This window comes from Scyliorhinus canicula, chromosome 4 (genome assembly GCF_902713615.1).
Source record: "Scyliorhinus canicula chromosome 4, sScyCan1.1, whole genome shotgun sequence".
NCBI lineage: Eukaryota > Metazoa > Chordata > Chondrichthyes > Carcharhiniformes > Scyliorhinidae > Scyliorhinus > Scyliorhinus canicula.
In genome coordinates, this window is record NC_052149.1 from 190,319,577 (window position 1) to 190,332,950 (window position 13,374).

Here is a 13,374-nt window from a genome sequence, read left to right on the forward strand (position 1 = left end):
CAGAGATTATGCTTTTGGACAACGTATTGAATTTCAGAGAAGGACTGAAGGGGGCAGTGCCAAGGAAACATTTAAAGATAGCACAGAAAGGCATGAAAGCGATAGGAGAGCACAGATTCATTTTTGAAGTAGGCGAGAAAGTGCTAGTGTTATCACCAGTGTCAGGCGAACCATCGAAACCTCGCGATTTAGTGGACCATATCAGATTGAAAGAAAACTGGAGGATGGCATGGTGGCCCAATGCTTAGCACTACTGCCTTACGGTGCTGAGGACCCAAGTTCGATCCCAGCCCCGGGTCACTGCCCGTGTGGAGTTTGTACATTCTTCCAGTGTCTGCATGGGTCTCACCCCAACAACTAAAAGATATGCAGAGTAGGTGGATTGGCCACGCTGAATTGCCCCTTAATTGGAAAAATCCCCAAAAAAAACACCGGAGCTATCCAGTACACACACCAGATAGACATAAATTTTAATCATGTTAATATGACATACTCAAAGAGATATTGGAATAGAGGAGATGAGGACGAGCCTGAGGTCTTAGTAATAATGAAACAGGGAGAAGAGGAATTCTTCCTCGAATTCATTTAGATAATGGAGAAGTACTGGGAAATTTAAACAACTGGTTAAGTTTTCTTCCAGATAAGAGCAGAGGCGAATTAGAAGAGTTACTGCAGTCTTATTAATGTATTTGTGGATATAAATTAGGTAGCACTGAAATCACGATGCATGATGTAGATGTGGGGGAAACTGCTCCAAAAAAGCAATGTCCATACAAGTTAAATCCAGCAACGGTATCACAAGTACAGAGGGAAATTAAATATATGCTCCAAAATGATATTATTTAATTGAGTTCTCATGATTGGAGATCACCTATCTTAATGGTGCCGAAGCTAGATCTAACTTTGTGGACTACAGGAAAGTGAATGTCATTATCAAGAGCGATTTGTTTCAACCAGATTTGTACCATGGCTGGGGGATTGCACTGAAAGAGTTGGACAGTCTAAATTCATCACGAAAATAGACTGGTCCTAGGGATATTGGTAAGTGCCACTGTCCAAGACACAAGGGAAATCTCAGCATTGGTGACGCCAAAAGGACTTTTAACAATATAAAGTTGTCATTCAGGATGAAGATCACGCCCGCAACATTTCAGAGGCTAATGAATAAAGTCATTCAGGGACTGAAACACTGTGCAATGTACATTGACTATTAGTGGTGTTTAGTCTAAGTTAGGAAGAATATCTGCAACACCGAAAATTACTGTTTGAATGCTTAAAAGAAGCTAATCTAGTCATGAATTTGGCAAAAGTGAATATTCTCAAGCTCAAATTTCATATTTAGGACGTATTTTAGGACATAGTTAGATGGCTCCACAGGATGTGAGAATGCAGGTCATTTGGGATTTCCAGAACCTATAAGAAAAGAGATAAAGTTTCCTGGGAATAGGGTGGCACCGTGGCACAATGGTTAGCACTGCTGCATCACAACGCCGAGGTCCTGGGTTCGATCCCGGGTCACTGTCTGTGTGGAGACAATCATATATATATATATATATATATATATATATATATAGACCAGAATCCCCTACAATTGCTAGAGAGGTTTCAAAATTGGAACACCAGGTTGTTTAGATGGAGTTTGTTACTGCAACTGTTTAATTTGAAAATTATTCTTGTGGCTGGAAGAGAAAATATCATTGATGCATTATCACAAGTGTAAAAGAGAAATTGGGAACCATGTGTGAAAATATTTCATATGTTAATGTGTACTTTAAATCTTTATAATGTAGAACTGATGAGAAACGGTTGAGAAATAAAAGTCTTTCAAATTATGACGTTTCATTCAAATAAAAAAAGAGGGAAGAATTGGGGAAAGGGAGACAGTAGAGGCAGCTACCATCACAGCCATACCCAGCTACAGAGAACAATCTCCACTGAAAATAAATGATAAAAGGGCAGCTGGTTAAAATCCAAAGAGAAGATTACGCCTTCACTCAAATTGAAGACGGTTTTCCCAAACATGGACAAATAACCTGTGCATGGTGATTATCTGCTGGATTTAGTTCATACGAATCAAATAATACTGGATATTGTTTGGGAACAACAGGTGTCTCACGAGTTCAGGGAAGGTAGATAGCTGGGGGACAAAGGGGCAACTTAATTTAATAATGTGTGTAAAGCCATCAGTGTAAAGTGTACTGTTGTTGTGGATTATAGTCCCCACTGCCATGTGTTTTTCTTTTAAGTTAAGAAATATTATTTATTAACTGATCAAAAAACTATTGGACGATTCCTCCCTGGTTTGCATATCTTTTCTAGCAGTACACCAAACTGAAAATGTATCACTAAGAACCAGTGTTCCAAGTTACCCTTCTGGGTTTTGGGATACCCACCCTTGCATTTAACATCAGTGGGATTCTTAACGAAAGATACTGGGACCATAAAGTCTGGAACCTCTCGTCTTGATATCCAAGAGCTCATTCGGTGATTACTACACAACTACATTTTTCAACCTTAAAAGACATACCTGCTCTTTAGCAGAACAATCTACTGCATTTTGGATGGTAAAAGTTTCCTGTCTTTAAACACTGTATGCCATAAAATAACGTATTCACTGATTTATGGTGAGGAGCGATACAAGTCATTTGCTAGATTTCAAAAACTGCCTAGCTACAATTAAATTATTATAGTTACTCCAATAACGCCAGAGACATTGAGTCGAGAATATATGCTACTGAAAATTAGAGGCAAAAGGATAAACATTTAAACTTTTAAAATTTCTCCAAAAGCTTGATTTGAATATCATTTTGTAAAATTATTCAAGTGCTAAAAAATAGGTGGATAATGGAAGCTATGTATAAACAATAGGATGATTCAGACATTATGATTGTCCTCACGGGTTCCACAAGGATAAGTGAAGGCATATACTCACAGAAAATGAACATTGCTTTGGTGATGAAGTACTGCATTGCACTGTTCAAGAGTGATACTTACAACTAATCTTTTAGCTGGATAATATGGTACAGTCAAAATAACTTAACGCATGTCTTAAGTATTTGGTGTTCAGAATAGCTGATAGTACAGAATGCTTGGAAAGGGTCCATTAATGTAACAAGTCGAAATAGATGTACTAGCCACCATTGGTCACCAATTGTTTATTTCTAATATAAAGGCAGAATTAACCAAGTTCCAAGCAATCACTATGCCAGGGAGAGTACTCCATGGGAAATAGAAGTCATGTAGAATATAGAAATGACATTAACAACACTGAAGTTATTTATGGGGATAAAGAAAGACACCTCAATTCTATTGAGATCATAAATAACTTTTGGTTGGCATGGACCAGTTTGGGCTGAAAGGCCCGTCTCCATGCCGTAGAGTCTGTGATGCTACCCAACACCTCTTACAGATCTTGAAAAGATTAATGTTAAATATAAAGTTGGATACAGGAGATGTAGAGAAATGAAACTTAGCAATAGAGAGCCAGATAGAGCTAAAGCAACAATGCAATAAACCGAAATATGACGACGGAATCGCGAAACGCGACTGGGCGGATAATCAGTTTTTACGCTGAAATTGTGGCGACCGCCATTTTCACACCAAATCGCAATTCTCCGGTACCTCGACAGTGGCGTCAATGCGTTCCAGAACGCATGTACAGCAAAAGCTGTTGGCATATCATTAGCGGGCCTGAACCGGTATTCTCTGGGGCCTCGGCGATCCTCCCAACGACAGGTTCACTTGTGCTTTTAAAAATTGCAAAACAGGCACCGTGGCTGCTGAGGGAGAGAGCGGGGGGTACGGAAAGTGCCCAACATCGCCATAGTTTGCTGACAGTTGTGCAGATAGCCAGGGGCCTTCTGCAAGAGCTGGGGGGAGTAGCAAGGGGTGACCAGGAGGAAGTGAGTTGCAGGGCTAGGGTGAATGGGCACGGAGCACCATTGCCGCAGCTTGCAAGGCAGCCATGCAGCTGCGCATGCCGCTGACTGCCTGCCCCCTCCGGTACCCTCTGGCCCCAGCCGGCCTCATCAGTAGGATGGGTGAGCTCCAGCACAACCAGTGCCATCTTGTCGGCTGGACTGCGTGTTTGTGGGGAATGCGATGTGTATATGCGGCTGCAGCTCGTCAGCCTCCTGAGTGTCAATCGCAAATCCCGCACCGTTTCTCATTGGAAGCGACTGCATTCCATGTGGCACACACGGTGCTAGCCCCTGCACAGTCACTGAATCGGCATCAGTTTTTCTGTCACGGAAGTCCACGAATCCTGCCCCATCGTCAACACTGAACCTCAGGAATCTAGACTCCCGTTGATTATCAATTATTTTAGTCCTTGATTCAGCCCATCAATTTGACAAAGATACTACTATTGAAATAAGAATTACATTTATTTCTAACATAGTTTAGATTGCTTTGGCATCAGTTAATTGTAAATTAGTTGCCCAGGCACAGTGGCTTACTCTGGGTAATGCATCACTATTCTACTCATAAAATACTGAAAAGTACACCATCGCAATAGGAAGTAAATTTACAAATAACTGATGCTAAAGCCACGAAAAAGGCAACTTAATTTTAGATCATGGCAACGCTGAAGATGCATCTTTTACACACAATCCGACTGCAGACATATGTAAAATTTGCAACTGGAGGTCAGGCTCCAGATGGAAGCACAGACTAAGTAGGGGAAATTACGGAACATTAATTAACCAAACTTATAAGCTTATTCAGTGATTTTCTAGGACAGTGCTTCTTATCCATTTACAATGCTACATATAATGAAAAGTGATGACGGAAAATGTCAAGACAAATTGAGGAATTTATGAAACTTTAATTCTTTTTTGGTAGGTACTGGATATTAAATGATATAAATATAACTGGAGGATATGATTATATGATTTTCTGCTCATTATTTATTCCTCAGATTTTGTGGTTCAGTGATAAATGCTAGTGGTGACTTCCGGTGATGAGGACGTGCTGATAAGTCGAACATCACGTATCTCTCCTCCTGCAAATTTGAAAAACATGCACTTTCTACCTGAAAAACTGTTGCACACCGAGCATTCCATCCCTATAGCATGAGCAGGACAATGGAAGAGAGAAGGATGCCAAATAAGAGCCAGCACAGGGTTCGGGCGGAGACCAGGGGTGGGAAGAGCCTGGACAAGCTGCAGACCGGTGTGCCGACCAGCACAAGGTGGCAAAACCCGGACTTCACCAGAGCAAGAGGGTCCGACCAGCAGCACAAGAAGTCGTCCGTCCCCCCACATACCAGGGTATGGTTGGGGAATGTTGCTCTCGAGAGTGTTGAGGGAATATAGAGACGAGACAAAGTCGGACATCCAGGCTGCGGTGACCGAAGCTCTGCTGCACATGTGGTTGGCCCTGGACAGAGGCGAAAAGCGATTGGAGGCCCAGCAGGCGACAATCAAATACCTGGAAAAAGCCACAGAGGACCAGAACTACCGGATCGTCACCCTGGAAAAGGAGGTGGCGAGGATGTCTGCGACACAAGTCAACCTGAAAGGAAAGGTTGAAGAGGCAGAGAAACGGTCAAGGTGGCAGAACTTGCGAATCGTAGGCCGACAGGAGGGGATCAAAGGTAGGGACCCCACAAAATACGTGGCCCAAATGCTGGATAACCTGGTGGAAAGGGAGAGCTTTCCTAACCCACCATAAATCGACAGAGCACACCGATCGCTCCAACCAAAGTTCAAAGCCAGGGACCAGCCGAGGGCGATAATTGCGAAAATGCACCAGTACCTAGACCGGGAGAGAATCCTGTGCTGGGCCAGGCAGTCCAAAAACTGCAGCTGGGATGGCACAAAATCTGGATATACCAGGACATTGGGGCTAACCTGGTCAAGCGCCAGGCCGAATTCAACAAAATGAAAGCTGTGCTGTAAAAGATCGGTGTAAGGTTCGGAATGCTGTGAGCACTTTCTCACAGTCCCTGCAGATGAGAGCACAGGCTGGAAAAACGGCAGCAGGGGCAGTGATGACCAGCAACTTGGGAGGCGGGGGAAAGAGGACGGGAGGGAACGGGGGGATAACCGTAAGGGAGAAATAGATGAGGAAAGATGGAGGGAATTAGACTGGCCACAGCAGGCCACACGTGGTGACGTGGAACAAAATGGTGCTGCAAGCAACCACTTGCGAGGGTCTCTGGGCAAAGGGAAACCCTGGAGCCCAGGGGCTTACCCACGAGGCACAGTTGGCGGCCATGTTAGTTGTCACCTGGACAAAAGGGAAACCTCGGAGTGCAGGAGAGAACAGTGGGGAGAACAGTGACCGTGGCCATTCTGTACGGTCCCCTAACGATGGGAAACCCCGGCATGCAAGGGCGTGTCCACCAGGTAATATGTGATCCTGCAGGAGCGTGGGGGCAAAATCCCCCACCAGGAACGTTGGGGGACTTTTCAGCCCAGTGAAAAGATCCAGAGTCCTCACCAACCTGAGAAATATGAAAGTTCACATAGTCTTCCTCCAAGAGACGCACCCGAGGGAGAAGGACCGACTGAGGGTAAGAAGGTCTGGGTCGGTCAGACCTACCATGCCGGCTACGCGACGAGGGCCGGGGTTGTAGCCATTTTGCTAAATAAGAGGACGAAGTTCACGGCGACAAAGACGGTTACAGACCTATAGGGATGGTAGTCCTGGTACACGCATCGCTCGCAGCTGAGACGACACGGAATTTATAAAGAACACCATAGCGGAAATCCCGAAAGAACTCTGGTCTATTTATGGAGCTGATGGGGGCAGTGGACCCATGGTGATTCACCCACCCAGGGGAGAAGGAGTTCTTCTTCTTCTCCCAAGTAAATAATTACTATTCTCGGATCGACTTCTTTGTAGTGGGAGAATCGGTGCTTCCAGTGCTGGTGAGAGTGGAGTACTCCGGGATCATAATCTCCGACCATGCACCACACTATATGGATGCGAGATTGGAGACGGGCCGTGCCCAACACCCCCCATGGAGGTTGGACATGGCCTTACTGGCTGATAAGGCTTTCTGCGAGAGAATATCACTGGCCTGAGACTAGTATATTACCAATAATCAGAATGGAGAGGTCTCACCCTCCACATTCTGGGATGCGCTGAAGGCTGTGACCAGGGGAGAAATTATCGCTTTTAAAGAATGAAGAGACAAGGAAGAGAGGGTGGCTAGGCAACAGCTGGTTGACTCCATACTGGAGGTGGACTGGTGATACTCTGGGGCCTCGACCGTAGAGCTCCTGGCAGAGAGGAAAAAGCTCCAGGTGGACTTTGATCTGGTCTCCACAAGGAAAGCAGTGCACCAACTCCGCCAGACATGGGGGACCCTATGCAAACATGGAGGCAAGGCCAGCCGCCTGCTGGCTCACCAGCTGAGAAAGCAGGCAGCCACGAGGGAGATTGCCCAAATTAGGGATAGCAGAGGCAAATTAGTAGTGGAACCTGATAAGGTTAACAAAGCCTTTGCGACCTTCTACCAGGGGCTCTACACCTCCGGGCCCCCAGGGATGAAGCAATTCCTTGACAGACTGGACATGCCGGACATGGGGGATGACAGGAAACAGGGCCTGGAAGCACTGCAAGAACTGGGAGAGATCATGGGAGAGTATTAGCTTCATGCAGGCGGGGAAGGCGTCGGGATCTGAAGGTCGCCCGGCTAACTTCTACAAAAGATTTGCAACTGCACTGGCCCCGCACCTGCAGATGTTCACAGACTCGAGGGTGAGGGGCACACTGCCGCCTACGGTCGCACAACCCTCAATCTTGCTGATACCCAAGAAAGACAAAGACCCAACAGAATGCGGATCTTACAGACCCATCCCGCCACTAACGTTAGACGCAAAAATACTGTCCAAAATCCTAGCCAAAAGGCTAGATGATTATGTGCCAGAGGTGGTTGCAGACGACCAGACAGGCTTTGTCAAAGGTAGACAGCCAACTTCAAACATCAGGCGCCTGCTGAACGTGATCATGACCCCATCCGGGGAAGAGAACACCCGAGATGGTCGTCTCCCTGGACGCAGAAAATCCCTTCAACAGAGTCGAATGGAAGTGCCTCAAGGAGTACTGGAGCAGTTCCCTATTGCTATTCGCCTTAGCAATCGAGCCATTAGCGATGATGCTCAGGGCGGCAAAGAATTGGAAAGGGATCCAAGAGGAGGCGAGTCTCGGTCTATGCAGATGACCTACTCCTTTACATTTCGGACCCGTGGAGCAGTATGGAAGGAATCATGGCGGTCTTGAAAGAGCTTGGAGCCTTCTCGGGCTCCAAACTCAAGTTGAGCAAAAGCGAGATCTTCCCGCTGAGCCTGCAAGGGGGAGGGGCAGAGCTGGAGGACCTGCTGTTTAAACATTCCCAACACAAATTCCGCTACCTGGGGGATCGAAATCGGCCACGACTGGACAGGGACCCACAAATGGAACCTGACCAGCCTGACGGAGGAAGGACCCGCAGAGATGGAACACTCTCTCTGGCAGGGAAGGTGCAGACGATCAAAATTAAAGTACTGCCCAGGTACCTCGTCTTATTTAGATCCATCCCGATCTACATCCCCAAGGCCTTTTTCAACTCATTGGGCAAACCGATTATGGCGGGGGGAGGGGGTGTGGAGAGAGAGAGAGAGAGAGAGAGAGAGAGAGAGAGAGAGAGAGAGAGAGAGAGAGAGAGAGAGAGAGAGAGAGAGAGAGAGAGAGAGAGAGAGAGAGAGAGAGAGAGGAGGGGGAGAGAGAGTGCAAGGATCCTTTCGAACGCACTGCAGAGAACGAGATCCATGGGGACCGAGTCCTCCCAGTCTTACAGTACTACCACTGGGCAGCGGCTGCAGAGCGAGTGAAGGGGCTGATGAAGGAGACAAAGCAGAATGGGTGCTTATGGAGGAGGACCCCTGCAAAGGATCTCCCTCCGGGCCCGAGCCATGGCAGCACTCCCATCCCCACCCAAGAAATATTCAACGAGCACAGTGGTGGTGGTGTCACTCCAGTTGTGCAATCAACTGCGACAGCATTTTGGGTTAACCGAAATGCCCGACAAAGCCCCCATGTGCAACAACCACAGTTGCGCAGCTAAAAGTGGTACATAGAGTCTACTTAACCAAAATCCGAATGAACAGGCTCTTCCCGGAGGTGGAGGACAGATACGAAGGGTGCCAAGGAGGCCCGGCCAATCACACCCACATGTTCTAGTCTTGCCCCAGACTTGCTGTGTTCTGGACAGCCTTCCTTGAGGCAATGTCCAAAGTGGTGGGGGTGAGGGCGGAGCCAAGCCCGAGTGACAGTCTTCGGGATATCAGAACAGCCAGATCTCTTCATGGGGAGGAGGGCCAACGCCCTTGCCTTTGCCTCCCTGATCGTGGTCAGCATCACCACCCAAAGCTGCAGACTGGCTGTCCGACCTGTCAGAATTTCTCCAAATAGAGAAAATCAAATCCGCCATCTGAGGGTCGGAAAAAGGCTTCTACAAAACGTGGGAGCCACTCACTCCGTTGTTCCAAGATATGTTTGTAGCCAACAACTAGGAACCCGAAGATAAGGGGTGGTCGCCAAGACACAGAAAGGAAGTAAGTGGGTGGGGGGAAATAAGACCATAAGATTTAGGAGCAGAATTAGGCCATTCAGCCCATGGAGTCTGCTCCGCCATTCAATCATGGCTGATATTTTTCTCATCCCCATTCCTCTGCCTTCTCCCCATAACCCCTGATCCCTTTATTAATCAAGAACCTATCTATCTAAAGACACTCAAGTGATTTCATGCATGGGTTTAGGAAGAGAGTTTGAGAGCATGGGGGTTGAGAAGGGGAGATGGCAAAGAACTGCTCCTAAAGATAAAGAAAAGTGGAGGATGCTTAGTAAAACAGCTTTGGAAGAATGCAACAAAAGTATGAACATGGAACTGGAGGAGTGTAGGTGGAAGAAACAGGACCTTGGAGTATATAAGTAAATGCCTGGGGAATGTTAACTTTGAGGTGGCAGAAATGGACAATAGTTTGGCAGTCACAATTTTCTTACTTTTATACTTTGGACAAATTACATTTTTGAAGCAGATTGAAGACACATATGCAGCTCATCACTATGGACGCACTCATTCTAAAATTCTAAGTGTAATTAACTTTCATTCATAATTCACAAGATTTATGTCTGGACAATGCTCAACATTCTGGAGAGAAATTAACCAATTAATTTGATGTACAGAAGTACTGGCAGTCATGATAACATAACTCAAAGCGGATTAGCAATCCTTACCTGAATCTGGCAGTGAATTGAGATCTGCACACAGTACAAGAGGAATGACATTAAGGTCTCCTGTGACCGCACCAGGTCTAAGTGTGCGAGAAGCCTTTTCAATTATGTTCTTCACCTCAGATAGGAACATCATAGTTTGTATCAGTTTCACATCAGAATATTCAGGATCCCAATGCATATGTGCATTTGCAATAAGAACAAGCTGCTTTTCCATACCATGAAATGACTTGCCAGCTAAGATTGGAAAAAAATGCCAAATGTCAGGATTCAAATAAAATCTTGTTCAAGATAAGTAAAACCAGTAAGCTGATAGCCTTAAAATTGTTCTCAAATGAACATATCTACAAGTCTAAAAATTTTAAAACTTGTATAACATTACTTTGGCATAGTTTTGTCTAACTTTGTTAGCTTTATCCCAATGTCTGCACTTATAAAGTATCTGCCCACATAAGCTGCATATATCTTAGTTTTGTCGTCCCGTTGTTCGGTGTGCACTTTAAAAAAAAAAAAATTAGTTCATGGAATGTGGGCGTCATTGGCTAGGTCACCATTTGTTGCCCAACCCTACTTCCCCTTCAGAGGATAGTGGTGAATCGCTTTCTTGAACTGCTGCAGTCCAAATAATGTAGGTACAGCAACAGTGCTGTTCGGAAGGCTCAAGAAACTCCTGTGCTGCAACTGACTGTATATGTGTACATTTCAAATGGTTATTCAGTTTATCTTTTCTACATAAAAGCAAATTACTGCAGATGCTGGAATCTGAAACAAATACACAAAATGCTGGACAATCGCAGTAGGTCTGCCAGCATCTGTGGGAGAGAATGGAGCAAACTTTGCGAGTTTGGATGACTTTGCCAAAACTAGAGAGAAGTGGAAATAATATGAGATTTATACTGTTGTGTGTGTGTGGGACGGGGGGTGGTGATGGGATGCTGGATAGAGGGTCAACGATAGGTGGAGACTGACAAAGAGCTTGTGGACGAAAAAGGACAAAGGATGTACATGGTGATCTAGACTAAGAAGGGTGATAGTGGCTGAACTTGCCTCTCACTGAACAAGTTCACCTTTAACTTGTCTCACTTCCTCCGAACTAAAGGTGTGGCTATGGATACCCATATGGGTCCCAGTTTTGCCAGTTTCTTCATGGGGTACGTGGAAAATTCCCTGTTCCAGTCCTACTCTGACCCCATCCCACAACTCTTGTACACTGACGACTGTTTCAGTGCTGCTTCATGTTCCCATCTAGCCTGGAATTTTTTTAATCAATTTTTCTTCCAGTTTCCACCCCTCTATCACCTTCACATAGTCCATCTCTGAAACTTCTTTTCCCTTCCTTGACCGCTTTATCTCCATTTTTGGGGAAAGACTGTCCACTCTATCCATTACAAGCCCACTGACTCCCACAGCAACCTCGGCTAGAGCTCTTCACACCCCAGAGCCTGAAAGGATTTCATTCCATTCTCCCAGTTCCTCTACCTTGGTCGCGTCTGTTCAGAAGATGCCACTTTACAAAGCAGTGCTGATAACATGTTTTAATTCTTCCCTAATCATGGCTTCCCACCCACTGTGGTTGACAGGCTCTCAATAGTGTCCAACTGATCTCCTGCACATCTGCTCTCAGCCCTTTGACTCCCTCCCAGAATCAGGCTAAGGGACCCCCTTATCCTCATTTTTCACCCTACCAGCTTCCACATTCAAAGGATAATTCTCCACTAGTTCCGCCAACTCCAGCATGATACCACCACCAAACACATCTTTCCCTCACTCTCACGTCAACATTCCACAGGAACCGTTCCCTCAGAGATACCCTAGTCCACTACTCCATCACCCAACACCTCACTCATCCTACTGCACCTTCCCATGCAATCACAGAAGGTGGAAAACCTGCTCCTACCTCCTCCCTGCTCATCATCAACGGGCCTAAACGTTATTTTCAGGTGACGTAGGACTTTACGTGCACCTCCTTCAATCTGGTCTATTGCAGCTGCTCCCAATGGGGTAAACTCTACACTGGAGAGTCTAAACGCAGATTGGGTGACCGCTGTGCAGAACACCTTCAGTACGTCTGCAAGCAGGATCCAGACCTTCCTGTCGCTTGCTATTTCAACTCACGTCTTGCTCTCATGTCCACATGTACGTCCTTGGTCTGCTGCAATGTTCCAGTGAAGCCCAACACAAAACTGGAGAAACAAAACGTCTTCTTCCCATCACGTCCACATTTCATGAATTATTTATTTATTTATTTTTTTAAAGTATAGCCGTCCGGACTGTGTGGAGTTCAACAATTTCAGACTGTGAACTTGCTCGCCCACCTTCACCCCATTTCTATTTCCATCAATTTATTTTCATTCCATTGATCAGTTTTTTCCATTACCATTGTGTCCCACCCCCACCCCACCAGGGCCAGGTTTCCTGTTCCAAGTTGTCCTTTGACACACTGCTTACTTTTGTTCTGCCTTTAACACATTCTGATCTCGTATTATCATGATCACCAACATTTACATTCTCTTTGTCTTTTGTCCATGACATCTTCGTCAATCTCCACCCATCGCTGACCCTCTATCCAGCCCCACTGCACCACCCCTGCCCCAACCCCACAATAGTAAAAATCTCATCTTATTTCCAGTTCTCTCTAGCTTTGACAAAGAGTCACCCAGACTCAAAAGATTAGCTCCTTTCTCTCTCCACAGATGCTGTTAGACCTGCTGAGATTGCCCAGCATTTTCTGTTTTTATTTTCAATAATACTTTGATTTTATAGGCTAAAATGTACAACTTTAATGAGACTAAAAGGCATTTTACTTACCAAAGTCAAAATGTTGCTTACACTCTAACCCTGCTTCACCTGAAGACCACACTTAACCTTGATTCTCCGTTAACATTATAAAAGTTGCTTTATTGCCCCCCCCCCCGATAAACAAACATTAATATTTAAAAGTATCAAATTTCAATTTGAACGGAAACTCTGCAGCTTTCCCATTCAGATTAATGGTTTATACCCGTTTCAAAATAGATTCTGCGCTTCAACACATATTAGTACAGGGAGTTTAATTCTTATCATGCTAAACTCGTGTTCATACCAAGCACCCCTGGGTTAGCTACACCACAATGCAGAGTATAGCTCTCTCCATATTGGCCAATGTAATCA

The 13,374-nt window shown here is 45.4% G+C and overlaps 1 protein-coding gene across 3 annotated transcripts in view; it reads right to left on the reverse strand.

Annotated features, from left to right (window-relative positions):
• Nucleotides 1-13,374, reverse strand: part of LOC119965250 (CCR4-NOT transcription complex subunit 6) — a 143,931-nt gene that overhangs the window by 16,550 nt on the left and 114,007 nt on the right. For all 3 annotated transcript variants that reach the window (XM_038795742.1, XM_038795740.1, XM_038795741.1), the window contains one exon: nt 10,228-10,461. In XM_038795742.1, coding sequence (XP_038651670.1) covers nt 10,228-10,461 — 234 coding nt within the window. The remainder of the gene's footprint in view (nt 1-10,227; nt 10,462-13,374) is intronic.